This window comes from Bison bison, unplaced genomic scaffold, assembly GCF_000754665.1.
Source record: "Bison bison bison isolate TAMUID 2011002044 unplaced genomic scaffold, Bison_UMD1.0 scf7180017864313, whole genome shotgun sequence".
Classification (NCBI taxonomy): domain Eukaryota; kingdom Metazoa; phylum Chordata; class Mammalia; order Artiodactyla; family Bovidae; genus Bison; species Bison bison.
The window spans coordinates 1021249-1040072 of record NW_011494885.1 but is presented as its reverse complement, the minus strand read 5'-3'; the positions used below and the strand labels follow the sequence as shown (position 1 = coordinate 1040072).

At 47.3% G+C, this 18824-nt stretch overlaps 1 protein-coding gene across 1 annotated transcript in view; it reads right to left on the bottom strand.

Annotated features, from left to right (window-relative positions):
- Positions 1–15582, bottom strand: part of PINLYP (phospholipase A2 inhibitor and LY6/PLAUR domain containing) — a 15908-nt gene extending 326 nt beyond the window's left edge. The window contains exons 1-9 of the mRNA XM_010852676.1: positions 15493–15582; positions 13808–13837; positions 13632–13716; positions 11411–11557; positions 8892–9035; positions 6113–6253; positions 4179–4304; positions 3368–3532; positions 2958–3111 (exon numbers count right to left, since the gene is read on the bottom strand). Of these exons, the coding sequence (XP_010850978.1) occupies positions 2958–3111; positions 3368–3532; positions 4179–4304; positions 6113–6253; positions 8892–9035; positions 11411–11557; positions 13632–13716; positions 13808–13837; positions 15493–15582 (1082 nt within the window). The remainder of the gene's footprint in view (positions 1–2957; positions 3112–3367; positions 3533–4178; positions 4305–6112; positions 6254–8891; positions 9036–11410; positions 11558–13631; positions 13717–13807; positions 13838–15492) is intronic.
- Between the last annotated feature and the right edge of the window lie 3242 nt (positions 15583–18824).

The following is an 18824-nucleotide window of genomic DNA, read 5'->3' as shown; positions in this document are numbered from 1 at the left end:
AGGTTCCGGCCGCCTGCGGAGACGAGGGTGGGGACGGGGACGTGAGGCTGCGCCCCGCGAGGGCGCGCGCCTGGCGCACGCACTTCGCCACTGGTATCAGCGCCGCGTCGCTGTCTCCAGACTCCCGGAGTTCCTCCAATGCAACAGACTGCCTGGAAACTCCCTCCAGCCTCGCGGGGTTGCCTTCCTAAAAGGCTCTGTCACGTGGAAAGGGGAGCACAGAGCGCGCCAACCTCTGAGGGAATGGCCGGCCCTCAAGCCCATCTGTGCCCTCCAGGAAAACTTACCGGCAGTGTTCTGAGCCTTGATCTGGAACTGGTCACCACCGTTCCTTTCCTTAATCTTTGTGTGTTACTCATGTGTTACAGGTGTTCTTTCACTTGTATTCAATATTAATAAAAATTATGACACCTGGAGGCCACTCGGCTTCACACATCCCTCCAACCAGTTTCCCAATTATTTCCTAAGCTCCTCACAGCCCTATATGATTAGTATGACAGGATGTGACGTATTTATATAAAAACGTAAATATGCCAGAGTAACCAGTTTATTAAGGACTTGTGAGAAATTTGAAAGTGAAATAGTTTGGCTTCCCAGGTAGCGCTAGTGGTAAAGAAACCACCTGTCAAGGCACCTGTAGAGGCAAGAGATGAGGGTTTGATCCCTGGGTCGGGAGGATCCCCTGGAGGAGGAAATGGTGACCCACTCCAGTATTCTGGCCTGGAGAATCCCATGGACGGAGGAGCCTGGAGGACTGTGGTCCATAGGGTTGCACAGAGTTGGACTTGACTGAGCAGCAGGTACACACCAGCAGGAAAATACTTAACTACAACTGTTGGTGTTATTTTTAGGTCCTTATCTTTTAGCCATATGTGGAAATGCTGATGGTTGAGTAGTAGGATATCTGCATGTATTCAAAATAACATGGGGCCTGGATAGAGATGAAGCAGGATCGGACATGAGTAGGTAATGATCACAGTTGGGTGAAAGGTCCACAGGGCTTATTAAACCGTTTACTCTTATATTTGCCTTGGAATTTCTCCATAATACAAAAGTTAAGAAGAAATGTAAGCCTCACAGCACAGTCTGAGTTTATGTCATCTTGCCCTGAACTGGAGTACACTTTCTCAAAGAGCCAAGTTTGTGAGTCATGGTCCCACACCCACCGTCATGCACACCCATCCACACATGTACACACACACACACACCTCAATCCCAGTCCATATGAAGCCCAAGAGACCAGAGAACAAACCACACAAACACACCCAGGCTTCCTGCTCACTGACATATCACCCCTTCTCCAGAAACACCCACACACTTACCCCATTGTGCACAAAAAACTAACTTCCCCAGTTCATCTCTTCCCTGGACAGTGATCGATTAAAGAGCTATTCTGTCCACCTGAGCCTTATTCACATTTAACAATGATAACCACTAACACTGCTGCGGCTGCCACTGCTAAGTCACTTCAGTCATATCTGACTCTGTGCGACCCCATAGATGGCAGCCCACCAGGCTCCCCCGTCCCTGGGATCCTCCAGGCAAGAACACTGGAGTGGGTTGCCATTTCCTTCTCCAATGCATGAAAGTGAAAAGTGAAAGGGAGGTCGCTCAGTCGTGTCCGACTCTTAGTGACCCCATGGACTGCAGCTCATCAGGCTCCTCTGCCCATGTGATTTTCCAGGCAAGAGTACTGGAGTGGGTTGCCATTGCCTTCTCCGAACCACTAACACTGAATGTCATCAATTCCAAGATGCAAATCCCTATTCCCCAACAGGCACACACACACACACACACACACACCATTTAGTCACTCAGTTGTGTTGTACTCTTTGCAACCCCATGGACTGTAGCCCACCAGGCTCCTCTGTCCATAGGATTTCCCAGGCAAGAACACTGGAGTGGGTTGCCATTTCCATCTCCAGGGAATCTTCCCAACCCAGGGATGGAACCTGAGTCTTCTGTCTTGGCAGGCAGATTCTTTACCTCTGAGTACATACACATATTTTTGAATACTTTGGAAGACAGCTGTCTTCCTGTCTTCCCATCACCTTAGATTTGCTGACATGCCATACATAGCCCTTACTATGTTCTAGAATTATGCTCTTCAGTATAGTAGCCACTAGCTGTATGTGGCTCTTGAGCCCCTGCCATGTGGTTGGTTTGAACTGGGATGGGCTATGAGTGTAAAACCCATGTGAGATTTCAAGACTTAGTAGGAAAAAAATGAATGTAAGATTTCTCATTTATCATTTCTTATGTCATTTGCATGTTGAAATGATAACTGTTGGATAAGTTGGGTTAAAAATATATTATTTGGTGGAAACCAACACAATTATGTAAAGCAATTACCCTTCAATTAAAAAATAAATCAATTTAAAGTTAAAAAACGAAGCCAGAGGAAAATATATTATTCAATGAATTTAACCTTTTACCTTTTGCAAAAGGCTAGTAAAAATTTTTAATTTGCATATGTGGACATTGTATTTCTTTTGGACAGCACACATCTAGAAGCTTCATGGATTATCTTATTTAATATTCATAACAGATAAGAGACTTTGATTATCCTCTTTCTCAGATGGGGAAATTGAGGCACAGACAAAGAAAGTCCCCTACCCAGAGTCACCCAGCTCATAAGGGCTAGGATTTGAACCCAAGCAGCCTGGCTCCAGAGTTCAGCTTTCTGCCCTCTACTCCATCACCTCTGTCATGAACTCCTCTCATCCTCATCAAACCCTGTGAGGTATGTACCGGGGTCCTGTGCTGGCTCCCGGCAGGTATGCTTCTAGCATCCCCACTTATCAGAAGAGAAAAATGAGGCTAAAGGAGATGAAGGTGCTTGGGCCTCACAGGGTCAGTGATGGAACTGGGCCCCCCAAACCCAGGCATGCCTGTATCCAAACCAGTGTGTTCAGACGCACTCATGCACACGTGCATGCACACACACACACACACACATCTTACCTACTTCAGACACCAGGTTTACGTGGATACACTCGGTCTCCCTGCTGGGACACTGCATGTAGAAGGAGGGGCTGCAGGGCCCCGAGTGGCCCCCAGGACATGTAGGACACAGGAACTTACTCAGGGTGCTTGAGGCTGGCAGGGCGGCTGTAGAGGGGAGAGTGATGGTCAGCCGGGAGGACTCTCAGGACCTTCCAGGGTCCTTCATGTGCTCATAGGCTCTACTACAGGGGGATGACCTTAATGGGATTTCCCAGGGAGCTGCAGTCAAGGTGGCTTAGGGCAACCTGACTGCTAATGAGGATTGAGTGCCTACCCTCCTCAATCCAGGACAAACTCTCCTCCAAAGTCACCCCACCACCTCCTTGGCCTCCCATCTGACCACTTTCTGGTGGCAGCTCACCAAGAGGACTGGGCTCTTGGCAGTTGCCTTGGCAACAGGTGGTGTTGACCCAGAAGCCGAAACCAATGCTGTAGGTCAAGGCAGAGATGGAGTTGGCAGGTGTGCAATCCTTGGAGGCCACACAGGAACCATTTCTCCAAGCGACAGAGTTAGTTGCGCCTAGGACTGGAAGGATATGGAGGGTGGGTTCATGAGAAGCAAATACGAGCCATCTTCATTTCCCCACTAGGGACTGAACCCACATGTTTACCAGCACCCTCTGCTGTGAAAGTGCTGAGTCCAGATCACTGGACCGCCAGGGAATTCCCCAAATCATTGTTAAGTCATGAAGTCTGTTTTTTTTATCATTGTGGTAAAAAGTATATATATACATAATACAAAGTTTACCTTCTCGGCCAGTTTTAAGCGTGCAGTTCAATAGTGTTCACTATATTACATTGTCGGGTAATAACACATCTCTAGATTTTTTCATTTTGCAGAATTGAATCTATCACGATTCTGCTTTCTTTTTCCCTGATTTTGACCACTCTAGATACCTCAAGTAAATGGAATTATACAGTATTTATCTTCTTGTGTCTGGTGAAGCTTCTATATTTTTAGCTGCTTTGCCATTCAGGAATTCCTATGACACTTGCAGCATCAGGTTTTAAACTCCCATCCTCTGTTGCAACCAACCTCTGTCCTTCATAGCCAGGAAAGGGTTACCATGGCTAGAGTTGAAGCAGCAGACACAGGAGGGCAAGGAGAGGTCTTGGATGTCTTCTGTCCCACTTCTGCCTGTCCTCGCCCATCCTGTCCCAGGGGCGCTCACCTGTGATGCCCACCGTCTGAAGGCAGTGGTTCCTATCTTCAGTGCAGGGGAGAGGGTTGCAATGGTGGAGGTCTGAGCAGGTGAAGCACGTGGTGACCTTAGCCTTGCTGTGGGCCGTGTAGGGACCTGGGGAGAGAGGAAGATGAGCTGGCTGGAGGATATGTGTGTGTGCGTGCACGCGTGTGTGTGTCAGTTTCTGGGCACATAGCTATATGCGTGTGACGGTGCTGTGTGGATGCACTTCTGTGATGAGGCAGTTTGTGTGTATGAGCGTCCAGGCCTGTTTCTCTATGCACACGTGGTCATGTGGCTATACATGCATGTGTTGCACTCTGTGTGTTCTGGAATTGTCTGAAGAAGGGTAGGAATGTTTGTGTGTCTGCTTTTGTGAGCTCCTCTGTGTGTGGGTGTCTATGTTGCTGTGGTCGTTTAGTCTCTAAGTCGTGCCTGACATTTTGCGATCCTATGGACTGTAGCCCGCCAGGCTCCTCTGTCCATGGGATTGCCCAGCCAAGAATACAGGAGTAGGTTGCCATTTCCTTCTCCAGGGGGTCTTCCCCACCGAGCAATCAGACCCACGTCTCCTGCATTGTTAGGCAGATTCTTTACACTGAGCCACCTGGGAAGCCCATGTGTCTGTGTAGGAGGCTGCTCTAGGGAGTCTGTGTTTCCAGCAAGGTTTAGAGTGCTTGGATATACATGTTGGTGCACAGATGTGTATGTTAGCTAAGTGTTTCAGTGTGTGTGTATATTTTGTACTTGTGTGTATTAATATGTGTGTGTTTGTACCTTTCTCTTTCCCAGTCCATGTGCTTGGATCTGACAACCAACAAACATCTGTGTGTGTGTCCCTGCACAGATGTGTCATATATCCACAAGGACTGTACCCACAAAAATTCCATGTCCCATCTCCCAGTTGTCAGTAATCCTAGTTTGCCCTTTTCCTCTTTCCACGTTGTAAATTTTAGCTCTCAAGTCTACCATTTTTTTCTTCATCGTCATCATTCATTTAATCCTCTAATTAGTTTTGAAAAGTAAACTGCCTAACAGCTGGTAATCTGAGATAGTAAAGGTGAGAATGTTCCTGCTTTGCCTGCAAGTTCAGCAAACATATCTTCTTTATCACAGGACTGTCTTTGCTGTGCAGGTTCTAACAAGAGTATTTTCTATGCCCCCAGGACACTGAATCCAGGTTTGAAAATTACCTTTGCTCCTCTGAAATGTCTATAATTCTGCTCAGTTGTCACTTAAAAACCTGTTGCTGGGACTTTGCTGCTGATCCAATGGCTTAGATTCCACTCTCCCAATCCAGGGGGCCTGGGATTTCATCCCTGGTCAGGGAACTAGACCCTACATGCTGCAACTAAGACCTGGCACAGCCCAATAAATTAAATAGATATTTTACAAAAAAAAACCACACACAACTGTTAACCTGGTAAATACTATCTAAATTAACATCTCTCTTTTCTGGAAGACAAAAACTATTGTCAGTGTTCTTTGGTAAGCCAAAAGAAGGCTGTTGTCAAATGCGTCTTCTTTCACAAGCCAGGAAGTAAAGAAAATGAAAAGACCATCAGATTTCTTCTAAACCGAGTTTAGATCTCGAATCTCCTTTACACAACAGGATGTTCTCGTTTTGACGTAGTGCTCCTCTGCAGGCGTGTTTTGGGTGCTGGGATGTAAATGCAGATGGTCTGTGGATGTGGACCAATGGGATTTTCTGCATCCAGGTGTCGGGTGGTGTGAGTGCATCTGTGTGCATCTGTGTGGTGGTGTGTGTGAGCACGCGCCTGCGCACATATGAGTAATTGCATTCTCTGAGAGCTTGATGGTAGGGAGAGGGGATACTTGGGAACACATAAGATCAGGAAGGGCATTAGGGACCCAGAGAGGGCAAAGAGGGTAGAGTCTCAGGAAGTCTGGGTTCAAAGCACCTGGCTGGGTGGTAGGAGTCACACGGCTGCATTCGGGCTTGGTGATGAGACGAAATCCAGACGCTTCCGGGCCCAGCGTGGTGTTCGCTTGCAGGTGGCAGATCTCTGGTGTAGCACAGCCTTTCAGGGTTTGGGGGGTCCCTGTAGAAACAAGATAAAGTTGGCGGGGGAGACTCAGAGCTTGAGCCTTCCCAACTTGATGTCTGTCTTTCTCTGTGTGAAAGTTTCCAGCTCTCTTGATTGTTCTGTATGATTCATTATCAAATCTATCTGGTCATTTCTTACAACCTCTTGTTGCCCACTCATTTGAAGGGTTCTAACTGTATTCCTTCATATATGTCACATATAACTACGCTATGTTCTGTGGCTGCTAACTATAATAGCTGAGTTCCTTGTGGGCCCACATCCGTCGTTTGTTGCCGCTGCTCTCACTCATGGTGGCTTGTTTCCTTGTGCGTTTCATGGGCTCTGGATTGGGAGCTCACATGGGGTTGATGTCATCCGTGGGAGTCCTGGAGGCTTTTCCCTGGAGAGCATTTGCCTTTGCTTATACTGAGATCAACTGGCCTATGCTTTGTCAGATAAGTCAGATCAGCTGACTCACTGGAAAAGACCCTGATGCTAGGAAAGATTGAGGGCAGGAGGAGAAGAGGAAGACAGGATGAGATGGTTGGATGGCATCATCAACTCAATGGTCATGAGTTTGAGCAAACTCTGGGAAAGAGTGAAGGACAGGGAAGCCTGGTGTGCTGCAGTCCATGGGGTCACACACAGTCAGACAGGACTTAGCAACTGAACAACAAAATACTGAGAGCCAGGGGTTCTACCAACCTGGGATCATTTCAGTTTCCTTCCAAGATCCCTGACTTACATAGGGGTTAAAGAGTCAATTCTCCAACCATGCTGTGGACCCAAGATCTAGTCACTTAAAGCAGGCTTTTTTTTTTTTTTTGGCCCACACTGAGAAGCATGTGGGATCTTAGTTCCCTGACCAGGGATCAAACCCACACCTCCTGCACTGGAAGGTGAGGTCTTAGACATAAGACCACAGAGGAAGTCCCTTAAAGCAGGCTGTTATAAGTATTTGCTCTCAGGGCCACTGTGCGTTACATGTTTACTCACTGATCTTCTGATTTCTGCTCACACTTTAGTTTTCTTTGGGGACCCTTGGAAATCTCCCTCAAGCTCCCAAAATCATGGGGAAACTTTTGTACAGCATCTAGTTCATCTGTAAACAGTGGAACCAAGGGGGATGGGTGGTGGGAGCAATCCATCCTGGAAGCAGGCTAAAAGATTAGAGTGTATTGCCTGCGGAGCAGTTAAAAACAATAAAACCAACTGAAAGTCGGTCTGCTTTTTATTATCATCATATGCCAGCATTTCTAAACAGTGGTAGTGATAAATACCTCTCTCCACCGGAGCAGACCACTCCTACCATTCTTGTTCCTCTCACGCCCACCCTCTGAGCATGCCACTGTTTGTAACAGAAAGACCCTGCAGAGGATCTAGTCCACCAGACTGCTAGGAGCAGAAGCCCAGACCACTTCTCTCCTTGACTCTTCACAGGTAATCTAGTCTCTGATCAGTGTGGTTGTGTTCCAAGCCTTTTGTTCAAAAAGCCTCTGCTCCATCCCTTTGCAAACACGTGATGATTTAAAAATACACCTGCAGGGACTTCCCTGGTGGTCCGGTGGTTAAGACTCCACCTTTCAATGCAGAGGATGCCATTTCAATCTCCGATGGAGGAGCTAAGATTCCACATGCCTCATTGCCAAAAGACCAAAACATAAAACAGAAGAAATATTGTAACAAATTCAATAAAGACTTTTTAAAAAATGGTCCACATTTAAAAAAAAAATCTTCCCTGGGGTAAGAAATGGCAACCCACTCCAGTATTCTTGCTTGGAGAAGCCCATGGACAGAGGAGCCTGGCGGGCTACACAGTCCATAGGGTCGCAAAGAGTCAAACACAACTAAAGCGACTGAGCACGCATATCTAAGGCTTAATAATAATAAACTTATTTTTTTTAATGTGAAAAATAAAATAAAACTACATGTGCACATTCTTTAAGACCAATCGGTGAGGGTCGATACCTCCTCTCCAATGAAACCAGATGGACTTTTGTGATTATTTCGATCAATAAAACATAGACGACATGACAGGCTGTGAATTCCAAGGCTAGGTCATAAGAGACCATGCAGCTGCCACCCTGTTTGCTGGACTACTTGCTCCTGAACTCTTCAGCTGCCATGCAAAGATGGTGGCAGCCTTGATGTGAGGAAGCCCAATGAAGAGAAACCACACAGAGAAGCTTTGAGATTACATGGAGAGAGAGGTGGCCAACTAGCCCCAACTGCTGCCTTGTTTGCTGCATTAATCAATGTATTGGAGCTCCAGCCGCTGTATAAAAAGCCCCAAGGCAGCCATGCTGTAAGGAAAGCCAATGTAACCAATGTGGAGAGAACACATGGAAAAGCCCAGATTCTACACGTACGAGATGCTCATTAAGCCCCTAGTTGCCCCTCGGTGTCAGCTCCAGCAGCCCTCTAAGTGTATCTATATGAGAGAACAGAACTTTCCAGATGAGCTTTTCCTGAATTCCCAACCTACAGAAACCATAAGAGTTAATAAAATGATTGTTTTTTAAGGCACTACAGGTAAGAGACATTTAAGTAGCAGTAAATAACCGGAACACACATGCAAATGAACTTCAACACTGATTTGTGCAGACAGCGTGGAGGCTGGCCATGCAACTGACCTCCTGAAGGGAACCCTTACCTCCATGCCATGTCCCACTGAGGGTGAAACACACAGTCTGGTTTCCAGTGCAGTTCATGACTGACAGGGAGTCACACTGAGCCAACTTATTCCCGGGACCGTAATGGCACTGTAGCCCGTTGGGCTGGGCTCTGGGTCTTGCTTCTGGTGGGAGTGGTTGTAATGAGAGTGAGATGGGGCTGAGGGAGACCCCCGTTTCATCCCCCTTTTCCCACCCTCTGTTCTTGCTGCTTCCACCCACCACAATCTTTCTCCAAAGTGAGACCAATCTGGTCTGAGACACCTCCTTCTGGTCCTTGAAGACTGATTCCAAGGAGCAGTGAACAGAATCAAAGGTGGAGTTGGCCCCATGCTGTCCGTTTGTCCTAAGCAAACCTTCATGCTGAAGTCCAAGGGTTCTTTCATTCATTCCACAAACATTTCTTGAGCATCTACCCTGTGCCAGGCCCTGTTTTCAAGACATTGGCCACACGGACAAAAGCCCTCCCTCTAACACCCCAAATTCCAAATGTGATGAAAAGGCGATGCTGTTATTTTAGATCTTAAATATTGTGGGGTTTTACAAAAGGGTAGTTCACCACCATCTGGTTAATTCCAGGTTCTCCACCATCTGATTAGTGTTCAGAGCTTTCTTAGAGATCTGGAACATTGAAGAGGAAGCTATTTAAGCATATTTTTTTTCCTTAGTCAAAACAGCCACAGATTGTTTTAACATGGGTTTATACTGAAACATTGGCAGATACAGAAAAGTAGAGAACTGTGCTGATTAATAGATGGCTTCTCTCTACACGTGGTTATTAAATACTTAAACTGTGGGTGGTTCCCTTTGGGATGTGCTCTGAGTATAAAACACACCCTAGAGGGTGTGTTTTCAGAGGTTTCATTTGGGAAAAGAAAGTAAAAATATCTCATTAATAATTATATATTGATTATCACCATGTTGAAATAATAGCTTGGATATGGTACCTGAAGATCTATTCTTAAAATTAATTTCACCCGCTTCTTCCTACTTTTGAATGTGGCTACTAGAAAAGCTTTCATTCTCTGTGTAGCTCACAGTTTATTTCTACAGACAGCTATGGACATCTTGCACGTGTGTATGCTAAGTCACTTCAAAGGCCAGTCGTATCTGGCCCTTTGAGACCCCATGGACTGTAGCCCGCCAGGCATCTCTGTCCATGGGGATTCCCCAGGCAAGAATACTGGAGTGGGTAGCCATGTCCTCCTCCAGGGGGTCTTCCCAACCCAGGGATCAAACCCAGATCTCCCGAATTGCAGGTGAATTCTTTACCACCTGAACCACCAGGGAAGCCCTACCAAGAGACAATTACTCCAGTACCCCTGAAACTAACACAACATTGTAAATTAACTATACTGCAATATAAAATGAAATATAAAAATATTTAAAAATCTTAAAGAGCAATAAAGTAAAAATATGGACTTCTCTGGTGGTCCAGTGGTTAAGACTCCATGCTACCAATGCAGAGGGCGTGGGTTCGATCCCTGGTCAGGGAATTAAGATTCCACATGCCATGTAGTGTGGCCAAAAGATAAAAATTAAATTAAGATTACCAGTAGAAGAATCTGAAAAAGAACAGATATATGTGTTTGTATGACTGAATCACTTTGCTATTCATTTGAGATTAACACAATGTTGTAAATCCAACATAAAATTTAAAAATTTTAAAGGAACAAAAAAATAAGATAAAAATGATCAGTAGAAGAATCTGAAAAAGAATGGATATGTGTATATGCTTATTTTGAAATTTAAAAGAATGAAAAAAATGAGACAACTGCTCCAAGTAGTCTAAAGTAGTCTCTGCAACTTTTCTTTACACATGGGAGCTTTGTTAACTGACAATCTATATGCTGACTAGCATACCCTGCTCTCGGCTCAGACCTGGATGTTGTATTTGGTTGATGTGCACAGTTTAGGAGGAGGGAAGTCCCAGGGGTCTGGACGGATGGCTAGTGGCCCCAAGTGTGGAGCTGTCTATAGAGTCTCCCCACTGATACACCTGCCAAATTCAAAACTCCTTCTCTGGGAAAAACAGCCAAGCAACAAAAAGTGATCTTTATCACCGTTCAGGGCCAAGTTTGGAAGGAGCCAGCGAGGAGATGCTCACCGTCAAGGTTGAGCAAGTGCAGAGTCAGCACCAGAAAACGAGCATTTCCCCTTAGCCTAGACCGAAGCCCATCACCAATCATGACATATCTTGTTCTGTTTGACTAGACTTCAGGCAACCCCTCTCCTAAGGAGAAAGAAGAGTCTGGAGCTTCTGTTAAGTGCCGCCCCCCACCACAATAACTCCATAAGTACAGCTACAATTTATAGAGTGCCTACTCTGTGTCAGCTTTGCACTCTCTGCAACTCTTGCACAAATTATTGCACACCCATTTTCCAGATGAGAAAACTGAGGTTCTTCTTGTCCCCATCAGCCAAGCAGAGCCAGAGACTAAGGCCAAGTTCCCATGACACCCCACCAGGGTGTGTGATCCCTCGGGCCTGGCCAACAGACCTTGTGGGGTAACACTGCTACAGTTGTCTTCACAACAGGCTGTGCGGATCCAGAGACTCAAGCCAGGACCGTAGGTCAAGGAGTAGACATCTTTTCGACAGTCCCCAGGGGCCACGCAGGACCCATTCTTGATGACAGTCCCATTTGCTGGTGACAGAAATTGAGGATGGGAAGTTAGAGACCTCCCTGCCCCAAAGCCCTCGGGGACCTCTGCCCCCTCTGCAGCAATCCCCACAGATCAGTCTGGGGCTTCAGATGGTGTTGAGACCACCCCCCGCCACCCCCACCTCCCCACTGCCATCCCAGCAGCCCTGAGCTAGCTGAGCTACGAGGTGAAGTTCGAAATCTTCAGTCCCGGGGGTGCTGGTCCAGGCCACTCTCCTCCAACCCCTGCCCACCCACTTTGTCCATCTTCCCTACCCACCCCCGACCCCGGCCTGCCCATCCCCCACCCAGCTGCAACTGGCTAAGCAAGCAGGCGTCCTGGGCCGGAGGACAGGTTTTCTCTATGCAGTTTCCCAGCAAAGGGCAGACTGGACACGTCTTGGTGGTCCCTGTGGGGAGAGAGGGGTGATTATACCCTGAGATTTGAGAAGGAGGGAAGGAGAATATATACTCATACGCAGACACACAAGTCAAAAATAGAGCCAAGAGGGACTTCCCTGGCGGTCCAGTGACTAAGATTCTGTGCTTTCAATAGAACTAATGGTGGTGGGAGGGCTGCTGGGAGAAGATCAAGGAACATTTTCCTGGTGGTGGGTAAATGGCATTCCAGGTGGGTGAAACATTGCAGGCAAAGGTTGGGAGCTGAAATCAGCATCTCGTCTGCATGTAACTTACCAGTTCTCACCATGGAACTCTTTCTCCAAACATCTCCCCCTTCCCCCACCAAGTCCAGAACTGAACAGATAAGAGAGTCATTTCCTGAACTTCCCCCTTGAGGTCCAGTGGTTAAGAATCCACCTGTCAATGCAGGGGACATGGGTTCTATCCCTGGTCTGGGAAGATCCCACATGCCGTGGAGCAACTAAGCCCGTGTGCCACAACTATTGAGCCTGTGCTCTAGGGCCGCGGAGCCAAAACTACTGAAGTCCTGACACCCCAGAGCCCGTGCCGCCAAGACCTTGTGGGGTAACACTGCTAGTGCCACCCAAGAGAAGCCACCACAATGAAAAGCCTGCACACCGCAGTATAGCCCCTCTACTCTCCTGCAGCAACCAAAGGCCCCTCCAAAAATAAATAAATCATTTTTCTTTTTTAAAAACAGTGTTATTTCCCTTCATCGGCTGAGGACCACCCTGTCTGTCCAGCAGGTCTTAACCCCCAAGACGTCTCTGAGGCTCTTCCAAGAAATCTCAGGGCTCTAAGACACACACCCTGAAAAGGTGTATGGCTGACCTTGACTCACACCGTCTACTTATAGAAGAGGTAACTGAAACCAGATGGAGTTTGAGTTTTACCCAAGATCACACTGTGAGGTCCTGGGCTGGGTCTTGACTGTTTAGTTCCTATCCTGAGCCAAAGTGAAAGTGTTAGTTGCTCAGTTGTGTCTGACTCTTTGTGACCCCATTCTCCAGGCAAGAATACTGGAGTGGGTTGTCATTTCCTTCTTCAGGGGATCTTCCCGACCCAGGGATCAAACCCTGGTCTCCCACATTGCAGGCAGATTCTTTACCCTCTGAATCACCAGGGAAGATCTCTCCTGAGCCAAAGGTAGCAGAATCATAACCAGAGGGAAGATAGTCAGGTGAGGTAAAGGAATAATAAGTTATTATTAATAACTCACCTTCAGGCAAGGCCACTTATGGCCTGATATTGTTCTAAGTCCTTAAAAATCTCTTTAAACAAAAATTTTTGTAAGTTTAGAATTATGTTTTATTTGGGGCATTCCTGAGGACTTAAACCCAAGATACAGCCTCTTATATAGCTCTGAGGGACTGTTTCAAAAATGTAAGGGAGGAGTTTTCTGGAATATAGTACAGTATAGGAGTTTTTGCAAAAACAAAAACAAGAAAACAAATAGTTGAACACCAAAAGGTTACTGTTAATTAAAGAAAACCCAGAAGTATCAAGTTATTTAATTTTGCACTTTTCTATCCCCTCTAACACATAAGTTCAGTGAGAGCCCTGCCCCCAAGAGCCCCCTGAGGGCTCTATCATCCTCATTTCACAGATAGGGAAACCAAGGCATAGAGAGGTTAAGTGGCTTGCTCAAGGTCACGCAGCTGAGAAGTGGCAGTGCCAGGATTTGAGCCCAGGCAGCCGGGCTTCAGAACTATGCTCTCAAACACCCCATCCAGCTGCCTCTGCTGAACAAAAAACCAAGATACAAGAAGCTGCCACTCGGACTCCCATCACCCCCTCCCTCTCCGAGGAACCACACACAATGCACCTTACCTTCTGGGACTGCCAGCGCTCCCAGGAGCACTAGAAGTGGGGGGAGCCAGAACATGATCCAGGCTGGAGAGGAGGAAGAAGGACCAAGGTGCCCTGGCCTTTTATTCAAGGGCCTTGTCTAGGGTGTCAGCCCTGGAAGAGGGAGAGCAAATAGGCGGGGTGGATAGAGCCCCACCTGCCAAGCTGGCCACTGGGAGCGGGGCAGGGGCCTAGAGAGCTTGGAGATGGGGAAACTGAGTCCTGAGGGGCCTGGGGGACAAGCCAGAGGCTATTCAGTGAAGCCAAAGAAGGACAATTGGCCTGTTTTTGTTGTTTTTGTTTTCTTCTTTCCTTTTTCGCCCTTTTTTTCCTCGCTTTTTTTTTTTGTTTGTTTTTTGGGCATGTTGCTGTTATTAATATTATTACTAATAGGTTTGCTGGTCATTTTATAGGAGACATTAACTCACTGGATCCTTTTAATAATCCTACAAGCCATTATCATTAACCCTCGGAGGCATATTCCAAAATATTTGACCAGGGACTTCCTTGGTGGTCCAGCAGTTAAGAATCTACCTGGCAGTTCAGGGGATGCAGGTTCAATCCCTGATCAGGGAACTAAGATCCCACATGCTGAGGAGCCACTGAGCCCACATGCCTCAGCTAAGACCCGACACAGCCAAATAAAAAATAAATAAATATCTTTTTAAAATATTTGACCATCAGTCAGTACAGGGCAGGCTCTGCAGCAGTAACAGTTCAGCCCCATTACTAGAGTGCTGTTCTGGTCCCCTTCACCAACCTGGTGATTCCGTTTTAGTTAGTAGAACTTGGGGGTGTCTGGGAAGACCCAGACATGCCACGAGTTGGGGAGCAGCCAGGGTCTTGGAAGAGCAGATTTCTATCAACCAAATCTGGTTAAAGTCTCAATATTTTAACAGTTGGTATGGTTGCAATCAGCCCTGAGTTTCCCCATTTTACAGAGAAGGAAACTAGAGCTCAGAACAGTCCAGGCCCTTGTCTGAGGCCACAACGTGAGGATTCTGGCACAACCAGGATTTGAACCCAGGCCCCACTGACTTGGCTCCACCAAGAAGGGAAAGGAAAGACATCGTGCCCCTCCTGACGAGGCCCACGTTGCTCTCTTGCCCTCACCTCTGAAGAAAGGCTTGATTTGCACATCTGCTCAATGGGAATAAGATCCATCTCAACCACCCACAAAGGGCCTTATAGTCCCAATGCTTGGAATGTCTCTTCACCAGCTTTGAGTCCCACCTGCCTCTCCTTTGAGAAGTAACTCTGGGGCTGCCCCTTCCCTCTCGTTTGGGGCCCCAGTGTGTTGAGCCCTGAGGTCCATTTCTTCAACTCTGAAATCCTTATGATTTGAAATCAGAATTGGTCATCTTCAATGGGCAGTTCCATCCTCCTGCAAGCTCTGACCTCAGGGGCCTCGGTCAAGGACCCCTGCCCTACCCCCAGGATCTATATCTGGTCTTAGGAGACCACAGCTTGGCTGACACTTCCCAGGAAGGAAATTAGTTAGACCCTCAGGGCTCTACCAGTCCCTAAGCAGATAAGAAGAGAGATATATCACTGCCCTGGTGACACTAAACTGGGATCAACCCAGAGCCCTCAGGAAAGGCTCTGTTGGCTACATTCCTGTGCGGGTGATGTATACTAGTGATGCTCAAGCTTCAAGGAAACCACACGCGCATGCCAAGGAGGGTGAGCACTGAGGAATCAGAAGGCCAGGATTCAAGTTCCAGTTCTGTCTCCTGAAGCTGGGTGATCTTGGACATTTCACGCACCTGAGTCTCAGTATTCTCATTTGTCAAGGAGCGCACATAGGAGGACTTATGTCATAGGGCTGCCATGAGGATAAAACGAGCTGATGCATCAGAGAAGAATGCTGAGAACAATAGATGCTCGATGGCATCATCATCTCATCATCGTCTCATCATCATCTCCCCATTATAATCGTCATCATCTGGCAGTGGGCCTGGCAAGGCTGGGGTTGGGCTGTCCTCTCGGCTCAGAGGAGAGATCCCAGCAGAGAGAAAGGACCACTCCAAGGTCACTTCACAGGCCTTGCCAGGCTTTCCAGACTCCGGGGCGGGGCCCTCGATCAGGGTGTAGAGTCAAGGAGGCCACTTGGGAAGGAACCAGTCCTAAAGAGAAAGGCAGGAGGCTGGGGTGGGGCGGTGTCTCTTCCCACCATGGGATGGGATGCTGTGGCAGAGACGAGTTTGGGGAGGAGGCCACCTCCTTCCCAGGTGGATCCCCAGCCTCTTGGTTCAGGAGAAGTGGGAAGAAGGGAGAACAGTCCCCAGGGAGCCTGGGGTTCTTGGAGGAGGAAGCAGCTCCTGGTGCTTTGTGAATAGCAGCCAGTCTCCTCAAAGGTTAGCTGATAACTGAGGCTGAGTAAACAGGCCACCTACTGCACGAACATGAGGTTTTCTGAGTAAAGATTGTGAAGGGCAAGGAAATGTCCCTTCCATGCCTCCCTGCCCTTAATTTAAAACCTGGAGGTGGGGGACCTCAGGGCAATTCTCTAATGCATGTCCAAGCAAATATTCCCAGGTAGCTGAGTGATAAAGAATCCTCCTGCCAAAGCAGGAGATGCAGAAGATGCAGGTTCAATCCCTGGGTTGGGAAGATGCCCTGGAGGAGGAAATGGCAACCCATTCCAGTATTCTTGCCTGGAAAGCACCACAGAGAGAGAAGCCTGGCAGGCTATAGTCCAGGAGGTCATAAAGAATTGGACACAACTGAGCACGCACCCACCCCACCCCCTTTTTATAGACAAACAACAGTATATGATACACACAATTCTGCCCCTAGATTTTTCCACCTGACAATCAGATAACCTGAATTACACAGTTTCCTCTTTCTTTTTCTTGTTGGATAAGTATACCTCTTGTACAGTTTGGTACAAACCTCTAGGACAGTTCACTGAGTAATTACAAACCGCTTCGGTGAAAAACGTAGGTACAGAGTTCTGCGTTTCAGAAGTGGTGAAGTGTTTTTGCAACATCAGGAACGTTTTCTACATTTGTAAATTTGACAGCGATTGCGAAACGACCGTCTGTTTCCACTCCCGTCAGTAGTGTGGGGAGTGCCTGTTTCCCATAGACTCCCAGCTTTGTGCATCATCCAGGTGTTTTATTTTTGCCTACCTGTAGGAGAAAGGGGTGTGGTAGGACACCATGCTGTATGTGCCCAGTTGCATCGGACTCTTTTGCAGCCCCAGGGACTGTGTGCAGCTCGCCAGGCTCCTCTGTCCATGGGACTCTCCAGGCAAGAATACTGGAGTGGGTTGCCATTTCCTCCTCCAGAGGATGTTCCCTACCCGGGGATTGAACCCACATCTCCTGCATTGGCAGGCAGATTCTTAACCACTGGATTACCAGGGAAGTTTCGCCATTGCGTGTCTTCTTCCATCCTTTCCTAACTTTTTGTCAATTCACAGGAGCTATATCCATGTCCTGTGGCTGCCACAGCAGACTACCACAAACTGTGTGACTTGAAAGAGCAGAAATGTATTATCTTGCAATCTAGAGGCTGGAAGTCCAAAACTGAGGTGTTAACAGGACAGTGCTCTCTCTGCAACCAGTCAGGGGATGCTTTCTTGCCTCCTGGCAGCTTCTAGTGATTTGCTAGAAGTCTTTGGCTGGCAGTTTATAACTCCAATCTCTGCTTTCAGCATCACATGGTCTTCTCCCTGTGTCTTTGTTGTCACATGACCACCTTCTTATAAAGACATCAATCACATTGGATTAGGGGGTCCACCCTACTCTACTACGGGTCTTCTCTGGTGGCTCAGACAGTAAAGAATCTGCCTACAGTGCTGGAGACACACCCCAATGTCATGAAACCAGGGGGAAGTGTGGCAAAGAGGACTGATGGAGGATGGTCTGGAAAGAGGCTAGGGGCTGCCCGCTCCTGGTTCTTGTCCCCCCAGGACAGCATGGTAGTTACCCAAACCCAGTATGGTAGTTATGAGCGTGAGCCGTAGAGCCTTGGGTCCAAATCCTGACTCTCCACTCTGACCTCATCTTAACTCATTACATCAGCAACAACATCCTTGTTTCCAAATAAGGTCACATTCTGAGTACAGGGAGTTAGAACTTCAGCATATCTTTTTCTTTGTTTGCTTCTTCTTTTTTTTTTTTTAATAGGCACACCCTTCAACCCCTGATTGGAACTTTTAATCTATTAGCAATATTAACTCTCAGATCACAATGATTATTTCTGCTACTGTACCTAAGTGGGGAAATGTAAGCTGCTAAGAGCTAGAGGTAGGAAAACCTTTCGCTGCACAAACTCAGCAAATGTTTTTCCTCTGGCTCCCATCCTCTCTCCAGGCCTCCCCAATGTCATGAAACCAGGGGCAAGTGTGGCAAAGAGGACTGATGAAGGATGGTCTGGGAAGAGGCTGGGGGCTCCCCGCCCCTGGTTCTCGTCCCCCCAGGACAGCATGGTAGTTACCCAAACCCAGTATGGTAGTTATGAGCATGAGCCGTAGAGCCTTGGGTCCAAATCCTGACTCTGTACTTACAAGTCATCACAGGCAGGGAACTTAACCTCTTACCTGCACCCAGTCCCTAAGGCGTGCCCAACTCTTTGCAACCCCACAGACTGTAGCCCACCAGGTGCCTTTGTCCATGGGATTCTCCAGGCAAGAATACTAGAGTGGGTTGCTATTTCCTCTTCCAGGGGATTTTCTCAACCTCCAGGGGATCTAATCCACGTCTCTGTCTCCTGCATTGCAGGTGAATTTTTTTACCACTGAGCCACCTGGGAAGTCCAATAACCTCTGGTATTCATTTGCTATTGTTGCCATAATAAATTACCACCAACTTACTGCTTTAAAGCAAAAGGAATATATTCTCTTACAGCACAGGAGGTTGAAAATCTGAAATGAGTTTTTTTATATGTAATTACACATTTATATATTTATTTATACTTTATATATTTTATTCATGGACTGCGCTGGGTCTTAGTTGCGGCATGCAGGATCTTTCGTTGCAGCATACAGGAT